The sequence below is a fragment of the Acanthisitta chloris genome, unplaced genomic scaffold (assembly GCF_000695815.1).
Source record: "Acanthisitta chloris isolate BGI_N310 unplaced genomic scaffold, ASM69581v1 scaffold6659, whole genome shotgun sequence".
Taxonomy (NCBI): domain Eukaryota; kingdom Metazoa; phylum Chordata; class Aves; order Passeriformes; family Acanthisittidae; genus Acanthisitta; species Acanthisitta chloris.
Window position 1 is genome coordinate 14,187 of NW_008690916.1, and position 22,219 is coordinate 36,405.

The window sequence follows — 22,219 nt, forward strand, 5'->3', positions numbered from 1 at the left end:
TAACATTTTTACAGTTTCTGTTTAAAAAGGGAAATACCACATCAGAATTTAATACACTCTAAATATTTCCAACATGCAGTCTCCACGTAGTCAGGCCAATATTAAAAAAAATCTAGATTTTTGTTTAATGCACTATAATCATGTATTTGTTGCTGAACTAAAGATCTCTTTTCAGTCAGCAACAAATAGGTAAGTATCTTTACATGTCTTCATTAAGGGCCTAGTGTGTATGCTTATCAGTACATATATCAACATTGGAAGATTTAAGAGATTCAACAGACGGGACGTGGTCACAACTACATTTTAGGTAAGTGATGCATTATCAGGATTTTGAGGAAAGTAGAATTGCTTTGAATAAGCAGAAAAGAAAGCCTAATTTTAAACAAACACAATGTTAAATGGAGTGTTGGATTCACATCAGATATTAAACATCATCCTCTCTTTTTAACACTCGCTACTGCTCTTAACCAGGTTACATCTATTACGAGAACGCATGGTCGGGAGTTAGTCACAGGAGACAGGTTCACTTTTTACATCATTTGGTCTCTGCTTTACTTATATTCTATATCACAGAAGGTCAGATACTGCTTGATATTCATACACCCTGCACAGCACAAGAAAAGTGCAAAGACCCCTCTTCCCTCACTAAACTCTGGCAACTTACAGGCTAATTGTCTGGGGTAGAATTCGACACATGTTAAGTCTTTTTATACCAGAACAAGCCCTCATTCTAACAAATATTAGATCCTGAAAACACTCAGATAAAGACAAAAAATGTAAGAAAAAACAGCCCCACATGCCATCAACTATGCCATCAATAATACAAAATATTTTACACCACTTGCACCTGAGTTGAAGACTGGAAAAGAGGGAGACTCTGTCAGTGCAAGAGAATGATTCATGTGACCACTTTGTCTTAATTACTCAGAACAAGCAGTTTGTTGCTGTTTAGTGAAGAACAAAGATATCAGCGTCCCCTGACAGAAAAATAAATAGCCATCATGGTGGTGAAGATGATGATGACTGCCAGAACAACGAGCAAAATTCGGTTTTGGATGATCCTGGAAAAAAGCAGAAGAGACAAAAAACCCCAGTGAATCAAACAAATTCAGAATATATATAAAAATAATAAAAATAGGCACATAAATATATTGGAGAAAAGACATATGCCCTCAAATTCAGGATTTCCTATACCATTCCGTGTATCTTTATTTTTTTTCACTTCTCCCAATTTTCAGTGCTTCCAAACATTTCTTTATGCAGCTTTTAAATCCAACTTCTGCATTCAGGAAAGAATTGGACTTTTCTTAATAATGCATACACTTATATACATACTAGAATAATTGAAACACATTACATTCCAATTTATTAACCACCTAAAACAAATGAAATAATTAGTCCTCAGTCAATGCAATCCAAGCAGTGTGGTCTGTAATAGTAAATACCATTATATTTTTTAAAACCATTCTGAAATCTTCACGGCGTTTTTAATCTGAACAGAAACAATTTATTAATTTTCAAGGGATTTTACTATTAAGGTACAAGATTTCAAGGAAACACATGTCAATGAGACACTTACTTGTACTAAAATACCAAGGGAAAAGTACAAAAGATAGTTTTGAAGAAAAGGATGATATAAAGAAGCAAGTGTCAAACTGTGAAGCTTATGTTGCAAAAGCATCTCCTGTCTCTGTAGCATACCTTTACTTATGGTAATAGGCAAATGTTACGTTTTCTATGTAGTATAAAAAAGATGGAAATTAGTAAAAATAAAAAGATGCAAGAAGTAGAAAGTCCTAATATTTTTCAATCATTTGTTGGGAGAAATCCCTGCTTCTGAAATCAGACATGACATCACATCATCTTCCTGAAATTAATAGGTCAATTAAAATTAATAGATCAAGAAACAGTAGAATTTGAGGCATTTTACAAGAGGATTTTGGATTGTAAGAATTCAGCGTTTGTTATTCCATTCTCACAGATAAGGGAGAGTATTTTCACAGGCTCTTCACAAAACAGGAACTTTTGCAAAACATATTTGTACATGAAGCTTACAATCAGGATTGGAGAGGTATAGCATAAAAAAACCCAACAAACAAACGCCACAAAAGCACCCCCAAGTTATATTTATTTTTATTTTTTTTTTCTCATGCTTCTGCAAATCAAACCAAACCAAACCAAAACCTTCACCAACCAAAGGATGTTAAGAAGAGGTAAAACTGTGTTTTGCCGAACATCAAACCAAGTACAAAGCTCCAACTTGAAGACAGGGAGTGTAATGTGTTCAAATGAGCATATTTCACGTAGTGAAAGAGAGAAGAAACTCCAGAGAGCAGAGGGGAGTTTTCCTTGGTAAGTGTTTTTCATTTGGATGCGGGTGGATATACATATAAATTATATTGGGAAGTGTAAAGAAGGATGCAGTTTTAACCAACTCCAGCTCTCTCCTTGCTTACCCCCCACCTAAAGAAAAAGCAGTAAATGGATGGATGAAAACTGTCACATCAGACAGACACCCTCCCCTGTGACACTCTAAAAGGACTAGCTCTCTATCCTCCTGACAGGTTACAAAATGATCACATTTGCTGACACGTCTTCCGCAAAACTGCTTTAGTGTTTGTGTCCACTTTCCTAGCAGGAGATGAATGGGCTGCTTTGTCCTCATTTATCACTTAAAGCTGAACTAAGATCTGTCTCGTTTATTTTTCCCTTCCTCACTAGAAAGGCTCAACCACAGCATTAATTCTTTGGCGATGACAGCTAATTCAAACTTAACAGGCAATATTTACTCTGCCAAAAGGATGAGGAGGAGGGAGGGATGTTTCTCCCTCTTTATTTTTCCCCCTAAAAAAAAAAGTGTAGCAGGCTAACAAAATAAAGCTAATTAAGGGCTTTTGGTTCTTGTTGGTTTGCACTTCAATTTAACACCTGAACTTACAAGCTTCTCTTTTGTGGCGGGGTGTGACATTCTCTGCTAAACACCTGATAACAAGCGATTTGCCCAGGCAAATGCATAAAAAGTAGAATATATATTTACTCACTCGGCCCCATCACTCCTGAAAAGACACTCAGCAAAATTGAAACTCAGCAGAGAAATAGATTAAAAGCATGAAAACTCTTAAAACATTCAGCCTTAAGTAATACACAGTGCAGCTGGCTTGACAACCATTTTATTTGTGGGATGTGGGCCCCAAGGCATCCATAATGCTAATTTACAAAGGATTAACTGTGAGTGAAACTCGCTTAATCTAACACATAGTTAGGCAAAGGCATACATAACACACTGAGTGTTTAAATCAGCTCCTCCTATCTCTGGCCCATTGAAAAAGCATTGCATAGTCTGAGATGTAAAAGTAGAGAAAAATAAAAAAAGCATCAAATCCCCCAAATGCTTCACTACCCTGGCAGTACACACCTGATTGCAAGATTATTTAATCAGTGTCCACGTCTCTCAAATCCTTGTCAAAAAAACCACTGAGTGAGGCATGCCACCACCTGTATCTGCTAATTTAAGCTTCACGTACGGCGTGAATCGAGGAAATACATATCAAAGTTCAATTTCTAGGAATCTGAATTAGTCTGCACAGTGCAGCAAAAGAATATCATATTAAAAGGAACAAATTAATCATGAAATAGGATGGATGTTATCAACAGACTCCTGCACCGAAGCATTATATACTTTTAATATTCAAGCCCACAGTTAAAGATTAATTTTATGTCTTTTAAAAAAAGAATAACATTGAGTTTTACTGTTTTACTTTCAAGTGAGCAAGTAAAATTAAACTAACTGCACGCTGCCCAAAGGATGGGGCTAGGAGAAGAACAACAGAGCTGTTTGGCAGCAGCAGGACAGTCCTGAGGAGGACTTAGTGGTGCCTGTTGAAGTCCAGAGTCTGGAAGTTGCTGCTGAGACAGAGAACACAAGTTCTCATTGTCAGCACATTTCAGATCTCAAAGTCAACAGGCAAGGATGACCCTTCAGAGTAAAGAAAAATGAAGAGGAAAGGGGGTTTTGAGTGATCCAAGACAGTTAAGCCAGCTCACAGTTGTAGAACAATGGTTGGCATTGGCAGGACCCATCTGTAGGGAAGCCTATAGTACTGTCACAGCCAGACACTGCCAGTGGGTATTGCTCTAGGCAAAGCATCAAGGAATTTAAATGGGGGAGGGAGTGATAATACCAAAGAAGAAGAAAATGGGGCCTAACATTAGCTACAAAAAAATCCCAAAGGCTAACATGCTCACAAGAAGCAGATGATAGTCTTTTATCTCTATTACACCTTAAATTCAACAAAATCTGGTGAATGAGGAAGCCCAGATTTTTCTTTGAAAATGCAAAGCATGTTTACAGGGTAAATAATTTAAGAAAGAATATATACTTGAAAGAAGACACCCATTGAAACATCCATGGCTAAAATGCCTGAAGGCAAAAACTTGTGCATTTGCATGCTGCATTTTATTAAGTTAGCACACTGTAGCTTTAAAAGAATGCATGGCCAAATTAAGAGGAATGTGTGACTGAAACATCAAGGATTCCTCAAGTTTACATTATGAATCATAGTGCTGTTGATATGAGATGAATTAACCATTTAGTCGATGCAGCTTAGGCACTGAATTCACACCAAGTTCTGCTGGAGCTCAGCGCGCGGGAGCTCGTTAACAGCCAATGTCTACTGTTCCTTTCATACTCGAGGCTCTGGGAGCACAAGGGCTCATTCTACTTTTGAGTTAGAAGAGACGAAAAATCTGTGCTTTTAAACCAAGCTCCATCTAGTTTATTATGGACAGCAGCCCGAAATATTTGGGTGCAAAACCACATAGAAACCGTAACTAAAGCAGATGCAAGGGTAACGTTAACTGACGCACTGGAAGAGCACTTTGGACTAACAACAGAGAAAGCACATCCCATTCCCCTTGAAATGCTTTCTGCTCCTCCTTTCTAGATGCCTGACCCTCAATCCTGACTTCTGGTCGCACTGCCTAACCTCAGACCACTGCTCTGCTGAGCATTGCTCCAGCCAGTGCTAACTTTGTGTGCTGATGAGCAACACCATCCACTTTTGAGGATCACCTTGATACACACAGCAACCACTGCATTGCAGAACAGGTCCCACAGCCATTCCTGGCAAATCTGTTCCCCTCACTCTTGCCATGGCAGAAACTGTGCTGCCCTTCCACATTTCAAAACCCAAAATGATTTGCTCCTCTCTGTAGCTTCAAACACACAATGGGTCTAAGTCTGTTTGTGCCATGTTTAGATCTGCTCCGTATAAACACAAAGCAGTTCCCAAATAAGCTTTTGCAAACCTTACATTAAGGATGCCAACCGTGTTTAAACCTTTTTACAAAACTGCATTCATTAGCAGGGGAGTGCACGACATCTATATGGGTTCAGCCTGATGTCTTGCACATGTCTTAGTGCCTGATTGACCAGCATTGAATAATGATGCCTTGCCATTAAGCACTGATGGTACAATAACAATTGTCATGAAAATTAGCAATCATGGTAACATGTTAACAAAATAGGGGATATAAACGAACCAGTGCAGACTCTGGGTGCGTAAAGAGGTTTGTGTCCTTAACTTGAAATAATGAAGGCTACAAATAAAATACTGCAAAAAAATTCTTACAGAAGTTCAACCCTGACACTGACACAAATAAAGAAAATACAAATGGCTTGGGGGATCAGTTAGCACACATTCATTACAACACAGGGCTTTATTCTTGAAGGAGGCATCTTGAAAAATAGTGTCCTCAAGAACACAGACTGATTGATGACAGAGCACTGTCCAACAGTGTTTCACTGTAATATGTATTTAGGATTTAACTAGAAGTGATTCCTATCAGTTTACTGGGCAGAAAGGCTTGCTCTCTGTATAGAAGACCACATTTTAAATGGTCACTTTGAACACTTGGCTACTGCATTTTTGGTGCCCTTTTATTTCTGATTGGCAGTTTTTGCTAACATGAAAGAAAATAGGTGCATGCAAATCAGTGGTAAGTGATTTTAAAGTGTCCAATATTCATGTGCAAATCAGCAGATTCAATTAAAAAAAAAGTGGAGGTCTAGTCACATAGGCAAAAACATACCAGTCAAAATTAAACGTGAATCTAAAGTAGTATAGCTATACTCATAAACCTTCTGGACAGACACCATTATTACTATATATAAGGACATCCTTGTTACAATGAGCTTTCAAATGGAAGGACTAGACCCCACACAGGGGAATAAAGTGTTATGATTGCTAAAGCAAAGCCTTAGATACATAATGATAAATCTCAAGTTCAGGGTATCTGGGGGCTGTTCAAGTAACTATTCATCTTTCCCATCTTTACATTTAAGAATGCTTTTCTTAAATAAAAGCAACTGAAAAGAAGGAGACAGGCTGTGGCAAAAACATAAAGACATGGCAACCCACTGTAATAAAAGAGTAAGAGAACCCTGCCTAGCAAAATTACAGCTGGTTGGAAGTATCTGACTTGAGAGATTTTCCATCATTAACAACTGAAATTAGCAAACCAGTGAAAAAAAATATCTGCAAAAGTTACATATAACTCCTTGGCCCTCTTCTAGCTGATCCTGGAATAAGTGAGGAATTTGGAAAATACTCAAGTCTTTTTTTCGCTCCCCCACCCCAAACTCTGAAAACAAGTCCAAGTCTTTGTGTTCTCAAGCCAGAAGAACTGATTACATTGTAATTGACATTGTATGTTTAGAGGTGAAAAGGCTTTGGGGGTGGTGGAGAGGGGATGGGACTCCCCATGGCTTACTTCATGACAAAAAGGCCACACTGCCTGAGGTCCACCTCCAGTCTGCAGACAGACTGTTCCCAGCAGAAGCCTCTTTCATGTTCTTTGAATTCCTTCCCAAAAGAGCCTCTTCTTCCCCTAGGGACAGGGGCTGTAGTTCCTTATGTGAAAGACCTTGGGAAAATCCATTAAAAATTGCAGAAAACAGAGCAGATAATGAAATAAAAGCCTCAAAAATGGAGGAGTGGAGCACAAAAAAAGATGGCATTTTTCTAGCTGACTAGGAGGGTTTTTTGAAAGAGTCAGGCCATAGAAGATGCCTAAGATTTTGTTGATAGGGCTGAGGAGTTGTGCAGCACTACATCCTCTAGTTTTAAAGTTTACTCTTAAGGACTGGGGCTGTCTACTTGTAATAACATGGATACCAATCTCTAGTTATAATATTACACTCAAACCACATCAATATGTTTCCACCTGGGCCCTGAATGAAAGAATGAGTCATGTAATAACAGGTGCAGGGAAGCAGTCAAACTATCCAACTTTAAACATCTAAATTATACCTAGCTAATCTCTCTCAGCTCCCTGTATATATAAGCTCAAGTCCTGCTCTGAACTCCCTTCTCTTTCCTGGCCATATATGCACCCCAGGACAGCTAGTCACTTAAGTTAGCTGGCTAGTTTAGGTGCCTACAGTATAGGAACGAATACTCCTAAAAGCTTGAACATGAGGCCCAAACAAGAAAGCTTGCTAGTTCTGAAGGCAAAATCTGTCATACAGGAAAGGCATTAGCATATCATAAAGCAATCTCACATTAATCAGAAATATTGCAGAGAAGAAACTCACCAGTAAAGCAGAAGATGCAAATCAATAATCAGTCAGTAAAGATCTAGATCCATCATCTCCCTTTAATGGATCCCACATTTGCACACGACATCCTGGCCAGATTCAAATATATTTCTCCTTTGACAGTTTTTCTGGAGGAGTGAGAGATAGGAGAGCCATCCCTCTTTGGGATGAATATCTCCTGCCATGCAGTGGCCTTCCAAAAAACTATGCTTTTTACCTTGATGTGTCATGTTCTGACAGTCTTGCCACTAAGATTAAAATTTAGAATTATGTTTACGATCTCTGATAGTTAAAATACTTCTTGAGACATCTAATTGATAATAGAAATCTTGTGATACATTCCAACGTAACAAAAATGCATAACCTGCATTGAACTATAGTGTTACGTGGTAGCCATGGCTTGCATGAGCCTTCTCTCAAGGAGCTGGAAGTCCCAAATGGGGCAAATGGTACCCAGGTGATGAGTGGAGCCTGTGGGGAGTGAAAGGGGACTGAGTGGCCGAGGAGGGAGAGAGATCTACAGGAAAAATTGAAAGTCAAGCATGCAAGAACGGGGAAAGCCTGAACGAGGTCCTCATGGATGTGGGACCTAAGATAAAAAGGCAAAAGGGAAGAGAGCTGAAAATCTTCTGCTAGCTCAGATTTTATTCACTGCTTATTTTTTAAACACATGGGAAGACATTTCTGAAAGATGAAAAGTATCCTTCTGCCACTCAGAGATCCTGACAGGGAACTTTTCTCTACAGGATTGTGATGCAACTTCAGCTTTCTCCTGCCACCATGTCCACTCCTTCCACAGAGGGAATCAATTAGGTTATGAGTGTCATTAGGAGGCACAGCAGGAGGCTTCTGGGGCCACGGAAACTCACCAACCAAAACGGGAGGGGGATTAACTCATTTCATGCAAAGCAGAGGCAAACACTAGATCCCTTCGGCGAGTCTAAATGAAGATCACGTGCACAGTGGCAACTGCAAATGGAAGGAGTCAAGGTTGTATTAATCTCCAACCAGCCTTTCTCAGGGTACTGAAGTATCAGGAAGAACAAATCACACATTTAGTCACCTGAGCATGACTAAGACCCATAGGCCTTAGCAAACATTACAAGAGCTTTAGAAAGAGCTCTGAGGGAGAGTGGATAGCCCAGCTGTCAATGCAGTGGCATTCTGCAACACATTGGGTGCATGAAGTCCTGGTTCCCAAACAGTTAATAGGAAAAAAAAGCCCCAACCCCAACCCCCTTATCAGCACTCAAAGCTAAAGCAATTATTTCTCCAGCAGAAGAAATGTATGCAAGCTATAAAATGACAAGAACATACATGATCTCACATAGGCTTTTATGACAAATATAGTGAAATTTACATTCTGTGCAATTTAAAAGAAAACAAAAATGTTGAAAGTCTGCATTTTATCAACTTTCATAATCATTAGAAACCCCTAAAAGATATATCTTAAACAGATGAAAGGAAGCAACATCTTTCACCCTGCCTCAATTTAATTAATGACTAATCTACAGCTTTTAGGTGTGATGAAGCTGTAGACTGGACACACATACTTCTCTTGCATTAATTTCCCCTTATCACACCATATTTGACTGGGCGTCTTTTTGTATGGCAAGCTTTCGACAATTGTCTTAACAATGTTGACCTCTTTTGTAAAAACCTGAAGGCATCTGCAGCAATTGTTCCTGAAGATGTGCTATCCAAAATGTTACCATTTCATGGCACTTCTTGAATGATAGAATAGAATTTTTTTTTTTTGGTATATATTCATTTTTTTTTTTCAAATGCTATAAAAGAAAGGAAAACAATCATGGCTAAGGCCATTTGTGAGATGGCATTAAAAGAGCCTACTCTGAGACAGATAAAAATAATGAGAATCTTTCTGTCAAGAAGGATTTAGAAAATATCACTAGCATTATTAAAATTTAATTTTTTACTGTGCTTTTTGGTTCCCCCTTTTCCAGTGATAATGAGCAGGACTGCACACCTCCACAATGCTAGTACTTGTTTTGAGCAATAAATTCAGCCTTCCAGTCTGAAGACATTTCAGACAACAATTTTGACTGCTATAGGCTTATTTTTCAACCTTTTCTGTGCTTTGAGTCTTCCCATAAAAACCAGTTCATAAGCTAATTTTCCACAAGGCCAGTGGAACAAATAAAAATCAATTTTTGCCCAACCGGTTCAGAGAAAACCTGGGAACAGTGAAGACAGAACTGTGCAAAATAAAAAGAATCGATGTATTCACAAATGGTTTACCTGATAGAGAACTATCAAATTAGTTGACAGGAGATACTCGCCACTATGAAAGTATTTTCTTTTCAGCATGTTACAGTATTTCTTTTAGGGGAGCAGAGAAGCCTCTACTTTGTTATGACCTCAGACAGATCGGTGTAATAACCAGGCTGAGCCTCCATGCATTCGGTAAAACTACAGGGCACAAAGTCAAAGCACAAGAGCACTTGCAGGTCTTGGAACCAGAGGGACCTGCAAGCCCAACCTGGCTTAGAGTGGGTGTAAGTTTTCATGATCTCCTGGAAGGAGCAAAGATTCCTCTTTCAGCGAACACAGGGAGACATTCATGACCTCAGGCCAACCTTGTCAAGAGGAATTTGGTCCATCAAGAGAGGAAAAAAAATCTAAGACACCACCCAGACTTCCCTCCCTGGTTAAAACCCCAAATGTTCAGGAGCACACTGAAGACTAAGCAGTTTAATCTCTTGGACAGCAGAACACAAATTTCTCCAAAGATGACTTCAAAACTTTCAGAATCCCAAGGACAACTCAGGGCACAGACTTTAATATCATGGCCCAATCCATTTCATCATCTTCTCCACTAATTGGGCAAGTGTGCTTGAAACTGCAGTACTGACAAGGGATGGGATAGGTGCTCATGCCTGTCTGTCTGTAGCCAGAAAAATATGTCTGGAAAACTGATTGAAGAACAGAATCTGCTTTTCAACACAAATTAACCGTCACTGCTGTAGAAATAAAACAAATTTATAATTTACAAGCTTAAATATTAAGGAAGCTATTTTTAAGTAGCTATAATCTTCACCCTGGTATGTAGCATTTTATACACTCCTTCATTTTTATGAGTTGGCATTAAAATGTGACTCATTTTAACAAAAATAAATGGATTAAGCATGTTACTCTGAAGTGAAGCTGCATATTACCTATTTGAAAATATTCTAACACATCATGGAGACATCATATGTAGGGCCAAACAAAACACTGCTCAATGAAGAAATGGCATGAAATATAAAATATTCAGCAGAAGAAAGGTATTTGGAGTTAAGGAGTTTCATTGCCAATAAATAGCATCATAATAAATAGCATGCATGTAGGGGAAAAAGTATACCTGTTTGTCACTATTGGAGATGTAACATCTTGGTGTGGGAAACTAATAAAGATACTACTCTTCCACTAAGTACATACAGGGAAAAACTAAAACCACCATACATTTTGATTCTGAATCTCTTACAACTGATGCTAATTTGCTTATGATATCTGCCTGATTTAGAGCTAATCTTCTGTAAATTAACTCCTAATGCTGTCTGAAATAATCCTCTTAATGCTGGTCTGTCTTGAGTACTTTATATCAAACACCATGAAATACACAAGCATACACAAGGCGTGCAGCATTTCTAGTGCTGTTGGCTGCTCAAGAATATTTGCTGTGCTGTGAAGATGAGTATGGTGCAGAGCTGTGGGGCCCTGGGGCTGCTTTGGGACAGCACAGGGTCGTGATGCTCTGGTTGGTCCCTTTGAAGAGGGCAGCAAGGCAGGATTGTGTCCCACCACCTCCTGGGCACCAGCGAGAAGAGAAGGCGCTTTGCCTCCTGACAAAATGGTGCAGGGAAGTGCAGTTCCATGCTCCAAACCTCCCACCTCCAGCAGCACATGATAATGAGAAAAAGTAAACCTCTCAGGCTTTGAGATTTCCGAGCAACAAGATCTGTGTTAAACAGCACTAATTATCAGCTGGAAGCCTAATCTGATAACGGGTTTGAAAAGACAGAGACAGACCATTTTGTCTCTTCAGATGAGGAAAATATTTTTAAGGGTGTTGCTTCAGCATTGGCCAGATTAATCATTATTGTCAGTGTGCTAACTCTGTATTCAAAAATATTTTTTTTCCACTAAATCCACCAGAACAATTTTCTCCCCCAACATTAATTTAATGATACAGCCGAAAACCTAATTGATACTGGTGAGCAATGCAATTCCAGCATATTATTTTCTTGGGTTTTGAAACATGAATGGCAGGCACAATTTTGACTGAATGGATCTCTTTATGTTTTAACAGGCGGTTTATTGGCCCAGACTCTGGCATGTAACAAGAACAATTGCAAAAGCAATACATTTTTAATTGAAAAATTTGTGTATTTTTACTATGAAAGTGACTCAAATAACAAGTAACTTTGTCAGGCAAAGGGCACTTAAAACAATTTTAATATATGGAATGTTGTTTAGAAATTACATTCTCACCATAGCAAGTGCTTATATAGAAGAGTATTAAAAGAAAAAATATGTATTGTTTAAATCATACTTTATTGGAATTTATTAAAGAACAGATAAAGCACAGTGATCAGTGAGTTGTGTGTCCAACAGCCCTTCAAGAGCCTTGTGGAAATGTATAAAACAAGCAGTGATACAATCCTTTGCCAAACACTGTCATAAATTTTTTATTTGGCAGCTAACATTCTCACTAGTTTTCTTGGCAGCAATTGGGACCTTTAGCAAGAAAGGTGCAGGAGAAAAATACCTTGTTTAGAGATGTGTTCAACACTTTCTGGGATTTTTCAGAACTTCTGCCTGCAGCACATTTTACAACCACAGTCTCCAGTCACCTGATGAGTAGGTAGGTGGTGGTTTTAAACTTTTTTTTTTTTAATATAGACAGCCTACTACCTCCCTCTGGCCTTCAGCCTAGGATGGGAGTGTGGAGGGGGCTGTATGTTCCACAGAGATACAAGTGGTTGTTTCTCTCTGTCTAGACAAAAAAACTTGAAAATAATATCAGAATGTACATTTCATTGCTCCTGATACTATCTGTATCTTATTCCTGCGTGACAGAGATAAATGAAAGGCAAACATGTGCTGATTACTTTTGCATTTTTCTTGGGAGATCTCTGCAGAAGAGCTGGTCACAGGTGCAGCTGCCCTGGCCAGCCAGTGGGCTGCTGGGGGAGAAAGAGAATTGGGAAATAGATTTCTCTACCCAGGTCTGCTCTTACAGAGGTTTTTATTTGTTTCTTTGTTTGTTGGGCTTTTTTTCTTTAATATACTAAACATCTGATCCATAGCCTTCCTCCCTGCACCCAGATATGATGTACTGTACGTGTGAAAACGTGGCTCCACCAGTACTGTGGTTTGCCCTATACAGGGCAGAACTAGTGAGCTCTAACCAATTCACCTATGGAGCAGAGGTTTTATATTTTGGTATTTCATCATTTCAGAATACAAGTAAGATGAACCTATTTTGCATCTCAGAAACTTCCCCCAAAAGTTTCACAACAGTAAGATACATTTCAGCTCTTCACATGGACATAAAGGAGAGTTTGTCTTCCAACAGATGTGGCCCAGGAGAAGCACCTTTTCCTTATCTGCCTCAAATGAGAAAGGCTGGAATTTAGACAGCATAAATTGCTTTAAACACAGGCTTAATTAGAATAATGATGTTACACTTATAAACACAAACTACTAGTCTTCCCCACAGTTTGTGTTCCAGTTTTGCCTCTCATGTTTACCAGGGGCATCATCCCCTCGAGAACTTTTCAGAGCCCACACAGACATCTAGTGGCAGGTGAAAACACTGCACGATGTCACAGCACCTGGCACAGCTCCACGGGGGACGGTGAAGTCACGTCAGGTATGAGGTGAGTTAACTTTGTCTCTGTTACAACGACGGATGGACAATCAAACAGGGAGAGAATTGCTCCCTCTATGCCATCCCAGGTAATCATGGTGAGACTTGCTCTCTTGGCAACTCTGGCTTCCCAAATTTCCATTATAATTGATTCTTTTCAATGAAATTGGAGTTATTTTTGCCTTTCTCAGTATGTTTAAATTTCTCTCTCCTTGCTACTATTTCATTTTCCTTAAAATATGCAGAGCTTAATTATGTAACATTGTTTGAAAGGTACTCTGAATGTGGCTACACGCAATGAAGCCTACTGGAATGTGCCAGAGCGATGCGATTTTACAGACAACAGAACACACAGGATGAAAAAGTGCACAGTCAATAATAAATTCTAAATGGTTGGAGGAAGAATATGACTTGCTCCACAGTCTGCATCAATCAATGGAAAGATGCCTAAAACTTCAGTGGGAATTGAGTCCCACATCTGCGAAGGAGATCAAGCTGCACAGTCCTGCACAGCGCTGGAAGAGCTCAGCGCCTGATCCTGCTCTGTTACACCATTTTAAACCAACTGGTACTCAGTGGTGTCATAACCCTGTACATCTGTGTCAGACCCTGTGTTGCAAGGACAGACTTGATGCCAAGAATGCAAAACAGATGTTGCTTTCCTAATGTTTTCATGTTGTCATTTATGTTGTTTTCATGGGGTTCTGTTTCCATTTTGGGGAGTGAAACAGGTCGACAGGACTTTTCAGAGGGCAGACCAGAGGAATGCTTCTACATCTTCTTATTTTGTGTGCATGTGTGAATATGCAGAGACTTTGAGTTACAACTGGGAAAATCTCTTTTTTTTTTTTTTTTTGTTAAGCTTCATTTGAGCTATGCTCAGTTCCCTTGGGGCAAAGTGAAAGGTAGCTATTTGTGGATGGGAAAAAGGCCTTTTGTGAACAGCAAAACTGCATCACCAAACAGCTTAAGAAAAAGATTTTTTGAAGTTATTTTTTACTACTACTTTAAGAGGAAACAGGGATAAATATATCTTTTTTGCATGTTGACTCATTAACAAATTTAGCAATAAACACCTTGCAATTAAGTCCACTAGTTTACTGCTGTCCAGAAGTTTCTCAATACTCTTTGCACAGAAGGTTTTGGAAAACACAGAACTAAGAAATGTTGAAGGCAAATCCCAACAGCTTGCTCAAGCAAATCTAACCGAGGCTTAAACTCACTTCTGAACACTGAAATTTGAGATGCTGTATCAAATAAGCAGCTCTTTTTCCCTGGAGAGAAGAAACTGGGTGTAGCTAACCTAGTGCATAATAGGTTTATTCTCATTCACAAAACAGGAATTACTTTATGGCCCCAAAGTAAAACTAGCACAGAAATATACTGGCAGATTTGCTGCAGATGTGTGTTGTGACACGTATGCAGGGAATCTGCTATTAATCACATGCTAAGATTTTAATATTATGTAGGGTAATGCAGGCAATCATTATGGTGAAGGTTCTGGATTCATAACAGACTAACCCACAAATGGGACTTTAAAATTTAACTCATTTGAGCTCACTCTCGCACTGCACCAGTTGAACTCCCCGATTCACCCCCACTCACCATTACATGCATTTATTTCAATATCTATTGTGTGGTTCTTTTTGTGCTTTTGCTTCACTCCTTTTCCTGAGACACGTGACAGTTGTTGGGGAAAGTGCAGCTTTTCAATTCTCCCTTTTACTGGACTAGGACAGGAATATTCTTGTTAGAAGGGCTGTTTGCAAGACCCCTGGACACGTACCCAGCACAGGAAATGGTCTGGCTCAAATGCTGGAAAAGCCATTCTTCACCTGAATCCTTCAAAATCTGTGTCTGAACATAACTAGAACCTATGTATCCATACCCGGGCTAAGATTACTACGGACAATTATACCATGGAAATGCATTATTCTGACAAAGCAATCAATCACGTTATTTCTCACAATTTCAGTTCACCCCTAAAATTTTCCTTACCTCCAAAGCCAGCTGGATATTATATTACTGAAGCTGTTGAAAGGGTGTAACACTAACCATGAAGCCAAAGGCCACTAAAACTATGCAATGCATAAATTTTTATTGTTTGCTCAGCATTGAAATCTCATTAGGGCTCATAACTCATCGGCACACTGCAAACATTTGCATCTGCTGATCATGAGAACTTAGATGGAATGTACACCTTTGGCTAATTTATTTGTTATGTTTTTAGATGAGACCATTTGTGTTGCTTTCTATTTTCTTTTTTTTAAAAGTCCTTACGTGGTTGTGAGTCAAATGTCCACTTTTTAAACTAAATAGCTGAAAACTTTCATTTGCAGTTTCTCAAGGTTGTTCTGTTGCTGGCAATGTTCATGATCATCATTTTACAAAAGCTTCATTTGACTTAGTATTCAGGGTAATCATTGTTTGAAAACTGTGCCCCATAGAGCATTTAGCTTCATTCATCCTTTCTGCTTTATGCAGTCACATTTTAATTAGATTAAAATTTGTCCTCCAATTAGCTTTCATTAAAGTTTATAGATTACAGGAAAAATCTCCACTGAGTTGTGCTTCAAAACTGTGCCTAAAGTTTAAAATTAAATAACTGTGCAAATGAAGTGATTATGAAGATTATTACTATGCAAAAAACATCAGTCGCTTCTTGGTTTACTTATACATTTAACTCTGTAATTCATTTTGCCGACTTCAATACCTCTGTGTTCTCCAGAGTAGTCATCATAATAATACCTTACAGTTACAGGATACCTTTCATTACCAAGGATCCTTAGGGGCCTGATTCTGCATACCAGTAGTCCTGTTGCAGTCCCTGAAACTATTTAAGCAAGTGCTACTCGCTGCATGTGAACCAGAACCCCAGCATAGGTCAAATCCTGCCTCCAGATACCCACGAAGCATTGCTGCACAGCTCAGAATGCAAACCAGATATGAACATTATGTAAAAAGTCCTTTCACCTCCTTCTGCGTGAGATGTGGCAGCTGTTTAATGGTGCATGGTTACAAGACTCACCTCTTTAAACAAGGGTGCGAAGACAGATACTTCCCCCAACCCCAGTTAAAACTGCAGAGAAAGCTGAGAATGTAATTATCCAAAGAGGAAACGACTCAGTAGGACACTGGGGCTAGGGCTGCATCTCTCCTGTCACTCATGTCTTCAGATGTGACATTGCCAAGTATCGGATGCCCAGTCGCTAATTCCTCCTGCACATGCAAATCTACTACGTGCTGAAGGCAATATAAAGTTTACAGTTCACCAGGCTGATCCTGCAACCAGAGCAGACATTTTTTTCTGGAGCAATCTCTTGGTGGGACACAAGGGACTCCATGTCGGAGCATTGCTCCACAGAAATGGATCTGTTTGCAGGAAATTCTCTTCCAATGGCAAGAGCTATAAATATATACATAAAATTTTTAAAAAAAGAGAGAGGAAAATAAGAAAGAAAGATGAAGCCAACATCCTAAAACTAAAAATAGAGTCACTTGGGTTACAAAAACAGGGGCCTGTCTTTGCTCTAGCAACGTATTTTTGATAGGAGGAACACAGTTGAAAACTATTTTACTACAAGTGAAATGTAGTTCATTAGCATGAAAGAATGATTTCAGCAAAATGCAGGAGTGTAAAAAGCAGCCTCTCCTATTTTTCATGTGCTAATTGGTTGAACAACCATTAGTAAATCTTTACATCCCTGAGGTAACTAGTGTTATTCCCACTTAGCAGATGGCAAAAGTAAAGTTTAAAGGTGTCAAAGGCTAGAGGGGAGTTTAAGTGCTCTGACTCAAGCCAAGACCATGTTTCCAAGATGCAAAACATCCAGCAGCAATACTAATTTTAGGAGTCATACTCAAGTCTGACCCTTTCTCCCCCTGTACTCCTCCTCTTGGTGTTCATTTCTGCCATCTCGTTGCAGCATGCCAACCTCAGTTCTGCTGATTCAACAGCTTGTGGGTCTATGTGATGAATCAGATCAAGCAATTGATCCAGGATAAAAAAAAGAAAGAGAAAAAAGAAAAGGGTGGAGAGGAGAGCTATTTTGTACTGGATCAATTCAATTTGAAGACATTGACTGGAAGATAGAAAGCAGCTTGATGCAGCATAGGGGCAGGAGTGAGTATTTTTGGGAGCATGAGAACCTGTTGTTGTTGCTGATGGGTTTGTACCACAGAATCATTCTGAAATCATTCCATTTTTGTGTTTCAACTCTTTCATAACTCTCCTTCCCTTGCCTGCTTTGTTCTGAGAGAGAACATTGCTACTCCATACTACCTTTGCACAACAAATTTGCACAAGACAATTCAGAAACTCCAAGTATTTGACTTTCCATAATTAAAACCTGGAATGCCAAGTTTGCCTTCTCAATTACATTGACCGCATTGCAGAAATACTGCTCCATTTCCTCAATAGAATTGTCATGTTTCATAAAATACAGACAAACTAGTCATGCTTTATGTCAAGGGTGCATTTCCAAATAGCTTATAAAGGATTTAGATGGTTAACCATATATTAAGACAGTTAATCAAATTTAAGAGGCTATTTTAGAATTCTACAGATCAAGCAGTTATTTATAATCCTTGTTATTGCTTTCTACCTTACATCCAACCCTAATGCATACCATTAGAATATTCTGCTAACTCTTTATCAATTATTTGTGTGAGAAAAGAAAACAAACAAAAAAAACCCTTAAATCCTATTGTAAGGAATAGGTTAGACAATTAGGACTTTGAGACTCCTAGACTAAATGAATCAGATCCAAGAATCAAATCTTTGAGGCAGTTAGACAGCCTGTGCTATGATTTAGATACTTGAAGGCCCTTAAAAATCTCAGCCCTCATCACTGTGCACATGGGATTTAGGCAATTTAAAAAAGCTGGCCAAGTGTCGTCTGAAAAGGCACAAATGCTGAAGTAACTGCAACAGCTGAAGAACACATATTTTCTTCAACAAAACATCAGCATTGTGACAGGATGCTTAAAGCTTCAGTGCTTCATGCTGGTTGTGAAAAAAAAAACCCCAACAATGGAAAACTTGAGGAATGCTAAATATAACCGGTATCCTTACAAAATACAGGCTGCTCAGTTAGAACAGAATGAAAAATTATTTCTTGTGAGTTTGTTCAGTCACAAGATACTGCACGAAGCAGTGTCTTCTCTTTTTCATAGTTTCCGCTTGGTACTGGACATACAGAACATGTTTAATGAGGAAATAACCATAGATTGCTTTTTATTGTGGCATGATTTATATAGCTTTTTTAAAAAAAACTGTTCTGGAAGTATAGTGTATTTGGTGCTATTTTTGCCTAGGAATGGAAACTCGAACTGGAAATAGAGTCATTCATTCACACTTACAGGATGACATCCCGTTGACAGGCATGCAAACTTGGAAAGGTACTACACAGTCACTCTTAAAATACTACACTATATTCTTTTCCTTCTAAGCTTCAATTAAGAAAATGTTATAGAGGGATCAGTACTTTGTTAAGGCTAAGGGTTCATCATTCGCAAGAGATCATCTTTCAGAAGTACAAAGACAGAAAAGTCAAGGCACTAACTACTAAATAAACTGTTTTCACAACAGAACTGGCACCTTCAAGCCCTTCTGCAGCGTGATGCTGTGCTGCTGGAGCATTCCCCAGTCCCATCAAAAAGGTCATCAATCCTTCCTGCCAGGTAGTTGGTTATTTACCTTCATTGTTTTGGTTTTGGGTTTATTTTTCAGTTCAAGGAGAATGGAAATCATAAAAGGTGTGAAAATACAGTTGAGGTAGATATAGTCAGAGATTCTAATATAGCTGGAATGCTGTCGGTGCTAACGAGCCCCGAGCAAGTGATCCGTGTCTGGCATGCTCTGCCAAACAAACTGCAATTACAGAAGAACCAAAAATAAAACAAGCAACTTTAAACCTCCTGAATGTGTGAGCCTGGGCCTAAGAATCATATTTGCACTTGCTCCCACAGGCTTGTTTCCAAAAGGCACCCAAAACTGGAAGGACCTTTCTAATGGGAAGGAAGGAAGGAAAGTTTCCATTTGAGATCTGGCATTTCAGAATGGCAGAAAGAGCAGCTGACCCCGGAGGCTCTCGGCCCTCAGTGTCAAATTCCTACAAGGGCAGCTCGTGAGACTTCGGCTCTATCATACCTGAATCAAAACGTCAGGGCTCAAATCCACACCATAAGTCATGACCTCTGAAATCGAGGTACATAATCCTCTTGGCTTTGCTTTCTGCTGGGCTTCTCCAGCCTCTGCAGTGCCAATTGAGATGTGCTTCCCCTTTTTGTCCTACAGAGAAAACCTCAGCTAGCCCCAAATTTTAATGATTTCCAATGATGTGCTCTGTAACTTCCTTTGCACGAGCTTCCTTGTTTTCTGCTGGTTCTAAAACCCCCTTTGACCCGCTGGTAAGAACACCATTTCTATTTCTGTCATCCTAAATTAACAAATGAATGAGGAGAAGGAAAACTCCACTGTCACTCCAAACATTGGGCCTTCAAGTTCCCCTGCCTCATTGCAGCCCTGGTGCTCTAAAATAAAGGGAGCATTCGTGGGCTGAAGTTTCAATGGGACATCAGCACTTGCTTAAATGATATTCAGAATCATGGGCTAACTGGTGGTGGGCAAGACCAGGTATTTACTTTGCCCAGTCTCTCAGGATACAATGGATTTATGGCTGTCAATTCCAAACAACACTGCTATTGTCTCTTCACATTCTATCTGCCTCCATTATTCATTTGTGTTGATTTTGACTGATGAAGACACTTCCAAAAAAGGAGGGGAGAAAGGAGGAGGGGGAGAGGAATACTTCAACTGTTTGGTCTCTAATTCCTGTAAATCTACAGTTCATACTGCAAGAGTACTGCTCAAAAGAAATGTCAATCCTCACATTTTGGGAAGGAGTTTTTCCTTTTACCAATCTCTCTTCTTGCTGAAAGAAGTGGAGTGCAAACTGTGCTTCCGATACATACCTAATCATCATTGAGGTGGCACATCACACTTCAATCAGCCAGGAAAATCAATGTTGGTCTTTTTAATGAAAAAGTGTTAAGACTTCTGCAAAACCTCTTTTACATATTTACTTCCTATGCCACAGCTAATTAAGTTTTAGGCTGGTTTGATATGTCAAAAATTGCTGAGATCACAGAGCCAAACCCAAACAGAGTAGATATAATTTCTTCATTCAAAGTTAAACAATCTGCCAGAAATCTGTGTGGAAGTCATAAAGAAAAGGCCCAGCTTTGGCTTATTTGCTTCCAAATATATGGTATTTACTGTCCTCTCATTAAAATATCCTGACAGAATACAGACTATGAACCATCTGATATATTTCTTTCCTTGGGAGGCAATGTCTGAGGCCTGGGGGTAAAGAGATTCCTGAGAGTCGTTTCAATTCAGTTCACTCCCCTCAAAGTTTTAAATGAGCTTCTGAGCAAGCACTACAAACTTGCCAGGCTCTCTGCTTACTTATGGAAAAGAGGGGGAAAAAAAGAAAGAAGGAAAAAGGCAGACACAATCACCACATGTTTGCATCTCTCCTGCTTGGAGATCTGCCCCAGCACATGCTGACTGCAACATTCAACGGACTGCCTGTAGCCAAGGGAAGCCCAGTACCCTCCTGAATATTTGGCTGCAGGATTTCCTTTCTAGTTCCACCCCTTTTCATGCTTTTAATAGTAGGAGCTATAATAAAGCAAGAGAAGTGGTGAAAAAAATAGACAGATAAATTGTAAGTAAACTGGCGTCAGATGTCATAGTCACCACCACACTCAAGGATCAACCCCTCTATTGAGATTTTGGTGTTTTAAAATGATTGCAAACTCAGGAAGAAAACTTTGTTCTTTCTTATTATATTTGAAAATGTGGGGTTAGAAACATTATTGGTAAAAAGGAAAACTTAACTTCCAAGAAGATATAGGTGAAGGAAGGAAAGTCTGTCAAATTGCTGAATACACAAAAGTCTGCTGCTTGACCACTCAGTTTGTTTTACAAAGTATAATTACATCTGCCTTTTGTAATATTATGTGGTTCATACTATTACTTTCTGTACCAACTTTCATGTTTCAAGGGAGTAGGCTGCTACTAACTGGTGTTAGGAAGAAACTCATTCTAATTACTCGGCATTTCTGCAGCTCCAGAAGACGGATACGTGTGCAAAATCATCCAGTTCTGGTTTTGAAACTCCTGTTTTCAAAATTCTGACTTTTCAAAATGATCTGCTCTTAATACAACATGAGTTGTCAAAGGCTGTCAAATAAATGATAAAACTTGCAGGAAATAAACATCTCTCCTCTAGCAGGTTTGTATATATTTCCGCAAAAGTAAAGAATTCTAAAAGTAAATAAACACATGAGAGGATTAGAGAAGCAATAAACAAAAGCATTTCCTCATTTTGAATTTAAGAAAATAGGAGCCTCTTTCCAGCCATTGCCAGGAAATATTACTGCACAGAGGTGAAGTCTGTGCTAGCTAAAACATTATTTCATGCTAAGGCATACAGACACGCATTCACACATACATGCACACAGACAAACACACTACATATATATCCCCAACCAAAATTCAAATCAAGTCTCTAACATGCCATGATGGATTGATGGGCAGAGGATTTTAACACCCATTTGGTCCAATACAGGCATAGGACTCCTTGTTGCAAGATGATAAAGCTAATGCTGAAACCTTTTAGTCCTAATGAAGGAATTCACAGGATTTTTAATCCCTGCACCCCATCTCACTTCTCCCTGGT

At 39.1% G+C, this 22,219-nt stretch overlaps 1 protein-coding gene across 1 annotated transcript in view; it reads right to left on the bottom strand.

The window, feature by feature from the left end:
• Positions 1–776: 776 nt before the first annotated feature.
• The window catches only part of VTI1A (vesicle transport through interaction with t-SNAREs 1A), a 265,633-nt gene continuing 244,190 nt past the window's right edge, over positions 777–22,219 (bottom strand). The window contains exon 9 of the mRNA XM_009082019.1: positions 777–1,061. Coding sequence (XP_009080267.1) covers positions 968–1,061 — 94 coding nt within the window. The 3' untranslated portion in view covers positions 777–967. The remainder of the gene's footprint in view (positions 1,062–22,219) is intronic.